Source organism: Teleopsis dalmanni, chromosome 2 (assembly GCF_002237135.1).
Source record: "Teleopsis dalmanni isolate 2A chromosome 2, ASM223713v2, whole genome shotgun sequence".
Taxonomy (NCBI): domain Eukaryota; kingdom Metazoa; phylum Arthropoda; class Insecta; order Diptera; family Diopsidae; genus Teleopsis; species Teleopsis dalmanni.
This window is the reverse complement of record NC_051847.1, coordinates 72,531,236-72,543,663: the sequence shown is the minus strand read 5'-3', so window position 1 is coordinate 72,543,663 and position 12,428 is coordinate 72,531,236. Positions and strand designations below refer to the sequence as shown.

Here is a 12,428-nt window from a genome sequence, read left to right as displayed (position 1 = left end):
TAATGTCTTTTTAATTAATTTTTTAGTTTTTGGTATCCATACACATTTATATTAGAAATTTAAAATTTATTCATGCTTACTTTGATTTGTTTAAAAAGTTTAAAATCTTTAAAATGAATCGTAAAACTGCCGTTGCATTGAATGTCTAATATAAATGTATATGGATACCAAAAAACTGTATAATAATTAAAAAACCGTTATCCAGTGGACCAAATTGTGAATCTAAATTATCAAAAAAAAAGAATTATATATATAAAGATATAAATAACGTACAAAAAATAATGCCACGTCTTCGTGGACGAGGAGGAAATATTGGTCGACGGAGTCGGAATTCACAATTACTCTAGAACCGTCGGTTAAATAGATCGGCAAAAAACAATGAAAATGTAAGAAACCAGGATACAATCACACGTACTAATGAAAGTCAAGAGCAACGCAACGAACGCCAGGAAAATTAATTGCAAGGGGAAACAACGTTCGCTGGGTCAGCTAGTATTAATATATTATTATTATATATTATAATATTATACAAATATTAATTATTGTTAATTATTGATATGCAATTAAATATTGAACACATATATATAAGTGTAATTTGTATATAAAAAAGCATTTTTAATTTTTATGTGTTAGATTAACGACCTAAGCTCAGTAATAATAAAAAAAACGTACTGTATAATATTATTTTTATAATTATATTATTATTTATTATTATATTATTATTATTATATTATTATTATATTATTTTATATAATTATTAGCTGAAAACTGAAGTTTTTAAATTAAGCAAACAAAAACTATAACTTATTATTACTTTAACTGAGTTAATAAACAGAATTCAGTAAATATATAAAATAATTTACGTTAATTTATCGTTTTACTTTTTTATTTATGCTATTTAATTTCATATAGTGTAAAAATTAATAAAATTTGCAAATAAATGCTTTACAAATTAAATTTCAAAAAAAAAATAATACAAATACGTAAAAGTACATATTAAAAACTTAAATAATGAATGCAGATATATTGTACATAATTGGATTAGCACTATATATAAATCCATAAACAACGCCTCTAATCAGAGGATAGCATTCCTAAATCGTCATTACATTACAACATGCGTTTATTATAGTTACGTTAGCCTTCATCATGAAAGCGCATAAAAAGGGCATAAAAATCTACATAAATGAAGAACCAACCTAAAATCAAGAGGGATATCACTACTACAGAAATCGCTTTAATATAATATGTTTAACCAAACAGGAAAAGATTCAATTAGTTATTAAGTAACTAAAGACTAAAATTCATTTGAATTTGTTATCATTACCAGCTCCAATATTAGCTGGAGGTAATAAAGGAGCTTAAATAAAGTGGTATATTTAAAACCGTACTCTTTATCCTTAAAAACTTAAAAAGTTTAAGAGACAAAAATCTTACTTACAATTACCGAATAATTAAATTCACAAAAATCCAGGAAATTTTAGATTCTTAATTATCACTTCAGAATGACTACAACTGTTATATTAAGAATTTTTAATTAAAATTAAAATTACTACTTTTATATGAATAAATAATAAACTAAATAATAAAACTGAAAGCGGCATAATAAACCGCCGTTTTCACATATGAAAATAAACAAAAAAACATTTCTTTGTCTCTCTCCATTTTTCTCCAAACAGTTAATAATAAAATTAAAATTTTTAATTCAAATTTATATGTACTTCTCATGCCCCGTAGAGATATATCCTATGGTAGGTTAACTTACTGGTCACTGCAAACTCGGCAACCATGCTAGAAGATTAAATCTCCCTTTTAGTCATACCAGTCGCAGTGGTAGGAAAAACGCTGAGAGTGTATCTCATTTAATCTCTTTTTGCCCAGCTCATGCACGGCGGCGACTCAACATTTTACAAGCCCCCTCTCTTGAGGATCTTGATCAATTACACTAAATAGCCACTAATAGCAGTTAAAGCTACGCCATAGATTCTATGTGGTTTTAAACAATGAATTTTCATCTATACAGTAATACAATGAGACAATAGGCCTAAGTAGATCCCCTAAGGATCGCCAGTATAACCTAACCAAACCTTTGTAATTCTCATAGCTACTATGATAGTTTTATAATAGTTTGCGGCAATTAAAAAAATAATACATAAAAAATTAAACTGAAATCTATATACCATATTCGAAAACTTTAAAAATCACTAAGTAAAAAAATATCGATTATCAATTATCATATCCATTTTGTTAACGTCTTCGACACAGTATAATGCTACCGGATCTATCAAGTGTAGCTTATCAGGCATGTAGCCAAGGCGGGTGGGCTTAAAAGGCTAAAGCCCCCGAAAAGAATGGACGGTTCATTGTGTATTTAAAATAAATGCACCATTGAATCCATTGTGTGATAATAAAAATAATAGAAACTCCTTTTTTCAAAGTCAATTTCTGGTTACTGGTGATTATTGGAGACAATACCAACAAAAAAACTTGTTATAATAATAATAAATATACAATGGAATAATCTGTTTTTAGTTTATTTATTAATTTTTTTTTTAATTAAGAAACTGTAATTTCAATAAACTTAAATAATTCATCAATCTTCACCTCCTTGTTTTTTTTTATGAAAAATGTTCATACAAATCATATTTTTTTATTTTATGAATTTGTATAAATTTAACATAAATTTAGTTTTAGTTTTCATGTTTTAATTTTTGCATATTATGTGTTTTTTTTATTTTTGTTTGGACAATAATATTATTATAAATATAGAAATATTATACACTTTATCATCATATCAGAAAGTTTTAAATAGCATTTTAATAAAAATTTTATACTGTATTGCGTATAACTTTATCTTTTTTAAATAAAATAAAATATATATTAAATTTTCTCATTCAGTTATGCAAAAATTAATTGTTTTTGTTTATATATTATTATACATAAATATTCTTTATTATATGTATATAATTCTTTTTTTATTATAAGTTGGGAAGCAGTTGTATTGCTGTTTGAGATTTTAAGTTTTAGAATTTGAAATATTTAATTCATAAATATTAAAGAATATGAAATGTTTAAAAATAAAAATAAATGTTTTATTTTAAAAATTGTTAAGCGTATATATAGGCGTAACTAAATAAAACTGATATATTTTATTTAAGCTTATAGATAAGATAAAAAATAAATTAAATGTTTATTGCGAAATGCATGCAAAATTGATTTAAAAAAATTAAAATAATTAAAAAATTTTTTTTCACTTACTTACCAATTAAAAGTTAAACATTTTTTAAACTTTCATCATATAGAGTTTAATAAATATTTAACTTTTTTACTACCAAATTTTCTTTTTATGTTTTTATCCTTAGACTTGGAAACCTTTTTATACTTCAAAGTTTTGAAAATTATGTAAATTGTTTAAACAATTTAATTAAACAATTCTTTTCTTTTTTTTTTTAATAATTAAATAATGCACATTTACATTACACACACACAACATATACACATATATGTAATAAAATATATATATGTATATCTAAATATATATACATATATATATATTAAGTTGTTAATTTAATTTTATATTAATATGAATAAAATTAGCCATGTTGAGTAAAAAGTATGTTGAGTTCTTACACATTTAACACTTAGAAAAAATGAACATGAACAATTCAGTGAGATTTTGGATTTGATTGTGCATTTAGGGGATTTTATTATTATATAATGCTCTTCTCTATACATATAAAAAAAATTGCATATTCTTTAACTATATTTGAAATTTTAACTAATATTTTTAGTGCTATTTAAAAAAAACAGCGCTCTTTTTAATATATTTATTTAGCCGTTTTCTGTCAACAATCAATCACACTAATAAAATTATTATTTAAATATAAGGAATTTATGAACGCAATACACATTTAAAAAAAAACTGCTTTTATATATATATAATTAAATTAATTATATTATTCTTTATAAAAACAATACCCACAGGGACATTTGTTTTGGAATTTTAAATAATCTTTTATATACCATCTCAGTATTTGGTTACTAATTTTAAATAAATAAAAATAAAATATATACCATACCTATATACCATAAGCATTTGATTACTAAATTTAAATAAATAAAAATAAAAGTATATATACCAAATAACAAAGCCGTCAATCTATCAAAGTACAAATTGGACAATATATCGGAAAGGAATTATATTTGTCATTTTATTTTTATATTTTCTAAATCAATCCCACAGTGCTGATTAACGAGTATAATTAAATTGTTATATATAAAAATAAATGAAAAAATAAAATTAAAAAATAATTTGTTGCTTTAAAAATATAAAAATAATTATTTTAAAAATATAAATAAAATAAAAATATAAATATTTTTGTTTTAAAAAAGAAAAATTTTTTATTACTGATTTTAAATGACTTTAAGACCACAATACATAAAATTGCAAATATTAATGAAATAAAGTAACTAATTATACTTAAAAACTTTGAAAGTGTTTATAAGAATATTAAAAAATTTTTTACAATTTACTTATTAATATTATAATTACTAATAAGTAATTAAAACAATATATAAATCACAAAATAATAATTCTTTATAAACCTTTAAGTATGTAAAAATTGTATGCAAAAATTTTAAAATGTCTTTAATTTAATTTTTAAGTATGTAAAAGTTAATTTTAAAATTCTAAAATTTCTATAATTAAATTTTTAATAAATAATAAAATCTAATAAAATGTAATATAATTTATTAAAACTATAATAGGTGTGAAAATTGCACTTAATTATTTTGAAATACTTGGAAGAAATCCCTCTTGCCAATTATATACAAATTTTTAATTAAATTATTATTAAAATATAAGTATTACACTCTTGTCAGTATTACACAACTATAGATTCATTTATAGAAAATAGATAAATTCTTCAACTTTTATTTTTTACCCAAAACTGGTTGTAATACAAAATTTAAATGATGAATATCATGGGTGTAGCCAGAGAGGCTATAGGCGCCAATGGGAAACTCTGCTTATAATTAACATACAGTACTTCGGAAAAATCTAAATGTAAAAAATACACACAGAATCATTAACCTTTTAATAGCAAACAAATATTGAATTAATGTCAAGTACAATATAATATTGAACACATTTTTTGTGCTTATAACCTTTCAGACAGTTATTCAACTTCTATAACTATTATATGAAAACTTTTTAAAATTATTTTAAAACTACATATACAGGAATAGACCAAGAGTATCCTGAAAATGACTATAGACTACAAATGAAAAATTGTTATTACAATATATTTTTTAAAAATAATTTAAAAAGTTATGTATTATTTAAACAATTAACCAACCAGCCCATTGAAATATATTAGAATAAATACAAATCTAAATATTTAAATGATACTTTTTTTTAAAAATAAATATTTTTTTAAAAAAATAAGTATTTTTAAAAAAAAATTGTTTTAAAAATTTTTTTTAAAAATAAGCATTTCTTTAAACATGAATAATAATAATTAAGTACAAAACAGGTAACAATGCCATTATAATAGTATCACTAATAGTAGTAATAATAATAATAATATTAAAAATAATAATAAGTAGTAATAATAATAATAAGTAACAACAATAATAATAAGTAATAATAATAATAAGTAATAAAACTAATAAGTAATAATAATTAGTAATAATAATAATAAGTAGCAATAATTGTAAGTAGTAATAATAAATAATAATATTTATTAATAATAATAATAATAAGTAATAATAATTATTACTAATAATAATAATTACTAATAATAATAATTTCTGATAATAATTACTGATAATAATTACTAATAATAATAATTACGAATAATTATAATTACTAATAATAATAATTACTATTAATAATAATTACCATTAATAATAATTACCATTAATAATAATTACTAATAATAATAATTACTAATAATAATAATAGATAATAAGTAATAATAATAGTCACTACTAATAATAATAGATAATAAGTAATAATAATAGTCACTAATAATAATAATTACTACTAATGACAATAGGTTAATAATTATTATTACTAATAATAATAATAGATAATAAGAAATAATAATAATAGATAATAAGAAATAATAATAATTACTAATATTAATGGTGATAAGTAATATTAATTGTATATAGCAGTAATAATAAATAACAATAAGTACGATACAAATATAAAAAATTAATGAATATTTCCAAATATTTATGTTTAACATCAATTTTTCAAAATTGTCTCTATACGTCAAAGTAGTTATTAAGATCTAAAAGCTTTGCATAACCCTAAAAAATTAAGCATTTTCCCTTGAAATGGTTTTTACCAAGTTAAAGTACAAACTTATAGAAATAGGGGTTCCCTTTAGACCGAACTAGATAAGGATTCTAAAATATAAGTGGTGTTCAAATTGATCTTAATATTCGATAACTTTTTACATATGATCTGTTTTTGTTAGATTATATTACATAAATTACCTAAACATAGAAGTTAAAAGAATACTGACTTCGACCTGAATACCACCCATTAACAGTTTAGAATGTTCTCCTTAAAACAACGTGTAACCATTCAACTATGGAATTGAATTATACAATTATATATGAGCGAATAAGTCTAAACATTTAAATGGCAAACAATATTCAATTATACTAACATCTCAATTACGAAAAATATTTCTAATATTTTTAATGTATGAATATATTAAAAATTTTTTCGTTTTTTATAATCTTAAATTAAATAGTTTATATTTGATTATCAATTCCTAATCTGTGTCAGTATTATCTTGAAATATGTTTAAATATTATATTATTGCTTTTAACAAGGTACTTGGCAAGTGTTCTTATATAAAATATATGTACTTATATATTATTATGTATATTTTCCATACATAATGTCGAAGTTGTAGAAAGTATTAAAGGTATAAGAAAATTATTAAATGTATGTATACATGTGTGGATGCTTTTATGAATATAGAAGCATTAAGTGTTTCCTTTGTTAGAATTAACTAATTGAGAGAGCACTATACTAACATAAATAGGTTAAAATATAAAGAAGAAAAATATATATAGGAATATAAAACATTTACATTTATTTGCATAATATTTATTGAACCAATAAAAATAATTAGCATAATTTTTTTTGTTATATTAAACCAAAGCTTAAATTCACGATTATTTTTTTTTTTTTTGTAATTTATTAAACAAGTATTTAGGATTGGAAATTTTGTCGGAATAAATAAAAAAAAACTTTCTTAAGCAGCAGCATAAAAAAGTTTACATTAATAAAAGTATGTTTTTTACATTTATTTAAATAATACCTTTCAAAAATAAATTTTGATATATAGGTTATAGCATAAAATTCACAGAATTTTAAAATTTTCTTTCGAATACACATAACACAACAACAAAATACAACAACATTGTATACACAAAATTCATGCCGATCGCACTAAATTTGGGTAACTTAGGGCTAATTTACAAAGCACACTTAAGTGCCGCTTTGACACCAAAGCGATATTTATTTAAATTATTTAAATAAATATTAAACAAATATTAATATTTAAATATTATTATTTAAATTTTTAGTGTACACTAGTTTAGTGTACACTATTGTTTACATAAGAATTACTTGACTTAAGTGTGTATTGTAAAATGACCCTTAAACATTTAAAAGTATAAGACGAATTTTCTAAGTATGGAATGGAATATATGCAACCCTGTTTCTGCTTTAAAAAAGCACAAAAACCAAAAAAAATTATGAAAGGAAAGAAGAGTAGAAATTTGTTAAAAATTTAAAACATTCGAGGCATTTTAATAATATACATGAATAAAACAAAATAAATTTTAATAAAATATATTTTATTAAAAAAATAAATAAATTTATTTTCACTTTTGTTTTCGTGTGGAAACATAAAAAAAAATGTTCAAGGTATAGTTTTTCTTTTTTTTTTTGAATTTACCAATTTTTATATTGAATCGAATCCATCATTTTCTCTTAATGGCATGCGTCCACAAAGCCAAACATAACTGGTAGATGGTAATTTTTAATTATACAACAACTTAAATGATGAAAAAAAAACACACTTTTTATGAATAAAGAAAAAAAATTGACTTGGTTAATGTAAAAAAAAAACAAAATTAAATTATTTATTAAAAAAATAATAAATAATATAATGTTTTTGCCTAACAAAAAATAATTTTAAATTTTTATTGAATTTGCAAACAAAGAATTATTAACTTTCCTGCCTTTACTCAAATATATGATTATTCTTAAAAGAATAGTTCGAAAAAAATTTACAAACAAAATTTTATACAATTTCCAAAAGGAAAAAACAAATTGTGTGCCATTATTTAAAAAATCTAAAACAAGCAAAGCATAATCTCATCTCTCTAGCAGCGTTTTAAACTTTTGATAGTCTCCAAAATGTGTCTTACATTATAAATTAATATAAGTCACATAGTGTAAACACTCAAGATTTCAAGTTATAAAAAAAATTTCATTTTGAATAGATAAATATTTTCTTGCTTTTTGATTTTAGTAACACACACACATATTTTTAGCTTTGATTTTGCTCTTGGCACAATTAACATATTTTTCTCTTTTAAATAAATAAGAAAAAACAAAAAAAAAACAAACTTAAATATTTTTTCCTTTTGGAAATTTTACAGTACTGAAATTTAAATATATTTTAAAAGCAATTCTTTGTTTCTTCTCTGTATTTTCTTCTTCTCGTAGTTAAGAATATATATTTTGCTTCTGTTCTGCTTTAAATTTTGTTTTTATATTGATTTGTTAAATTTTGATGTTTAATTAATATTTGCATAGTCAAAAGGAAACAGTTTAGTTTGGTTAGTTATCACCACCCTCCTGTGGTTCATCTCCGTCCCCTTGCGTGTCGGACGTCCAGAGTGTAAGGTTATCTCTCAACAATTGCATAATAAGTGTTGAGTCTTTATAGGAGTCCTCATTGAGTGTATCCAGCTCAGCTATCGCATCATCGAAAGCCTATATACAGAATGAGAAACACAATGTTAAAAAAAATATGTTAGTTTTTATATTAATATATATACTATATATATTATATATTTATTTATATATAACATTTAAGCATTTCTTTTTCATATTAAAACAATTAAAACACATTAGCAATTATTGTCGTTTTTATTTAGACTTTTAGTTTTAGTGTATAAAAAATGTATAAAATTAAAATTCAGTATCAAAATAAAAATAAAAGAACACGTTACATCATCATTATCAATCAATCAATCAATATTTGACAGAATAACCAAGCAATTAGAGCTTGAAGCATGGTCATCAACATGTCAAAAAGCATACTTTTTATGGTTAACGTAAAACAATCAAAAATGCAGTTCGATATCGTAAAAAAAGGTGAGATATTTTTGTATGAACGTAAATAATGTTGAAGAACGAACATACAATTTTTTTTTTGTTTTTGTGTTCTGGAACTGGAAATTTATTATAAATTACTACCAGCAAGGACTACTAAAAATGTTAAAATACTAATTGTTATAAATAAAATATATGTTATAATTTTTTAGGTTTCTTATTAGTAACTGCAAAGCTCGCGGCAATAACTAAATATGTTAGTAATACTTTTTAGCATAGATATATATTACCTAAAGATATTTAATTAATTTAATTACTTATGCATACTGAGTAATCTTACATTTGACCCACTATTGTATTAAAAATATTTTATTATTTTTGCTAAGGATGAAGTTTTTATGTAAATATAATTTAGAAATAATCTGAGAATTATAACAAAATAACAATGACAAAAGACATTTTATTTTAGAAATGAATTAAAAAGCATTTTCTATGTAATTGGTTATTAAAAATTTATAAACTTCATTGAAATATCTTTAACTAACGTTTCAAATAATTTAAGCAAAATTAAAATAATAATATTATAATTAAATAATTAATTGGAAATTTAATAATCGATTTTCGATCGAATGCATTTATACACTAAATTTTTTATCGTAAATATACGGTATTTGAATTCGCTTTGATATGTTGGCGGCGAATTACCTTTAAAAGAGCGTGCAATAACAACTAAGCCAACATAGTTAAAAGATAAGACCTAATATTTTTTTGGCTTCATCTCTATTAATCGGAGATAGCCTTACAACAATCCTTTCTTTTTATAAATATTTATTATAACATACATATATAATCTCTTTTAAATTGTTGATAAAATGCAAAACTACTTGTGTTTGCTGAATAAAATGAAATTTAACTTCAACAGTAATTTTGTATAGATTTGGAGATTCAAATGCAGCAAATATTTCAGAACTCATAAACGCTATTGGAATTAAGCTTCTATTAGACAAATTTCAGTTCAAATTACTGGACTATTGTCATTACATTCATTACTAGCTTAATTCAATAGACCAAAAAGCTGTGATTCTAAAAGTAGAATACTTTAACGTACTTCGTACTTCCTAATCTATTTCTAATTCAATTCTAATTCAATTCTAATTCAATATCTTAATACTATTTATTAATTTATTTAATTGAGGTTACAAACTTTACATGGGATAGGAGACATTGTTAATTTGTATATATACATATATCACGTCAAATTTAAAAAATAAAATAGAACTTAAGTTTCCAGGATATGGCGGCATAGCACACAAATGGTTTGTATTATTGTTAGTATATACAGAATTGAAATAGGTATATGCAAGCATATATATATTTATATATATAGTCAACATTTAATATTAGTTTCATATATGTTAAAAAGTATCTGGATTTATATACAGCACAAAAATTTTTGAACACATTATGGAGGTCATAGCAGAGCACAATTTAATAATAAAAAAAAAATTGCAATTATTATTTGATTTATATTAAATAGCGTGTGAGTAATTGATATAACGCTTATTTAACAAACATTTTTAATATCGTATATAAAAAAAAAACTAAACCTGTTTAGCTAAATGACAAGCCCTCGCTGGTGAATTGATAATTTCATAATAGAACACAGAGAAGTTGAGTGCAAGACCTAATCTGATTGGATGTGTTGGCTGCATTTTGGTTTTGGCAATATCGAAAGCTTCCTGATATGCCTTTTTCGAATCCTCAACCACGGCTATAATATTTATTTGATGATTATCCAACAAAATTTTTTCATATGATAGCAATTCATGTTGTAAATTTGATATGATATGTATTGGATGAACCACGTTTAATTGTTAATATCATACAAAAATCATACAAAAAATAAATTAGATTTTAAAATGAGCAAATGTACTTAATATTAATATTAAAAAAAGTAATAAATCTAATCATTTTCTATTTAAAAACAAAAAAAAAATGTATAATAAATCAAGAAATCTTTCAAAGAGTTCTGCTGAATTCACTATATACATCAGATACATATTTTGCACAACCTAACCACCACCAACTAAATCTATTTTCTTTGTAGTTAATGTCTAATAACTAAATTAACTCTAATCAATATTAGCCTGTATCAGCGTTAAAGAAATGTTAATATTTCAAAAACTGATTTAGGTCTGATGTCATTTTTATCTTTTATTCACCTTTCCAAATATCATTGGAAGTTTAAAACGTTGCAGTGGATGATGTCACGTGTTTTTTTTATATTTACTTTTACTACTATTTGTTTTTATACATTAATAATTTTGAATTATTAAGAGTTTTATTTATTTTTAAAGAAATACTTAATTTTTTTTTGCATTAATTATTGATTTTTATATTAACCTGTTTGGCCAACTGACAGGCCTTGTCTGGTGAGTTCAAAATCTCATAATAGAAGACAGAGAAATTAAGTGCAAGACCCAATCTGATTGGATGTGTTGGTTGCATTTTACCCTTGCTAATTTCAAATGCATCCTGGTAAGCTGTTTGAGAGTCGTCTACAACAGCTACAATTTTGTATATTTAAATTAATTATTTGAACAAGGATTGTATAAAAAAAAAATTTATTTAAATTATTATATATATTCTCGAAGTTAGATAACGGAACGGAATTAATTTTATAAAAATTTAAAAAAAAATACTTACTATTGCGTGCGTCTCCTGTGGCCACCTCAGCTAAATACCTGTAATAATCTCCTTTCATTTTCAGGTAGAAAACCTTGCTCTCTGGATTGCTGGCTTTTGGAATAAGGTATTTGTCGAGAAGACCCTAAAATAAAAATAAACAAAAAATAAATTAATAATATATTTAAATATTTAAACAATATATTGTAAATGGAAAAAAAATGTACATATATATAAATAAATATAGTTATTGGTATATAATAATTTATTATTTGTGCCTATTGTTTAAAATTTAATAACAAAAACATGTATACATCACAAATTTGGTAGAATGGTTTTAAACTACTAGTTTCTATTAAATATAATA

The 12,428-nt window shown here is 22.2% G+C and overlaps 2 protein-coding genes across 3 annotated transcripts in view; both read right to left on the bottom strand.

The window, feature by feature from the left end:
* The window catches only part of LOC119684777 (proton-coupled folate transporter-like), a 91,551-nt gene that overhangs the window by 17,831 nt on the left and 61,292 nt on the right, over positions 1–12,428 (bottom strand). The window lies entirely within an intron of this gene.
* Positions 7,970–12,208, bottom strand: LOC119684782 (14-3-3 protein zeta-like). 2 transcript variants are annotated; one of them, XM_038098905.1, is made up of 3 exons: positions 12,083–12,208; positions 11,780–11,943; positions 7,970–9,034 (listed from the first exon to the last, which is right to left on the bottom strand). In XM_038098905.1, the coding sequence occupies exons 1-3, from the start codon at positions 12,138–12,140 to the stop codon at positions 8,879–8,881; spliced, it is 378 nt and encodes a 125-aa protein (XP_037954833.1). In that variant the 5' UTR covers positions 12,141–12,208; the 3' UTR covers positions 7,970–8,878. The 2 variants fall into 2 exon arrangements, with proteins under 2 accessions (XP_037954833.1, XP_037954834.1); XM_038098906.1 differs by lacking the exon at positions 11,780–11,943 and adding an exon at positions 10,984–11,147.

Excerpts from the sequence above, each read along its gene's own strand:
- LOC119684782 (XM_038098905.1), bottom strand. The coding sequence starts at position 12,140 with ATGAAAGGAGATTATTACAGGTATTTAGCTGAGGTGGCCACAGGAGAC. Across the intron at positions 11,944-12,082 it reads CACAGGAGACGCACGCAATA|CTGTTGTAGACGACTCTCAA; the intron begins GTAAGTATTTTT and ends ACAAAATTGTAG. Across the intron at positions 9,035-11,779 it reads CCTGTCAGTTGGCCAAACAG|GCTTTCGATGATGCGATAGC; the intron begins GTTAATATAAAA and ends TTCTGTATATAG.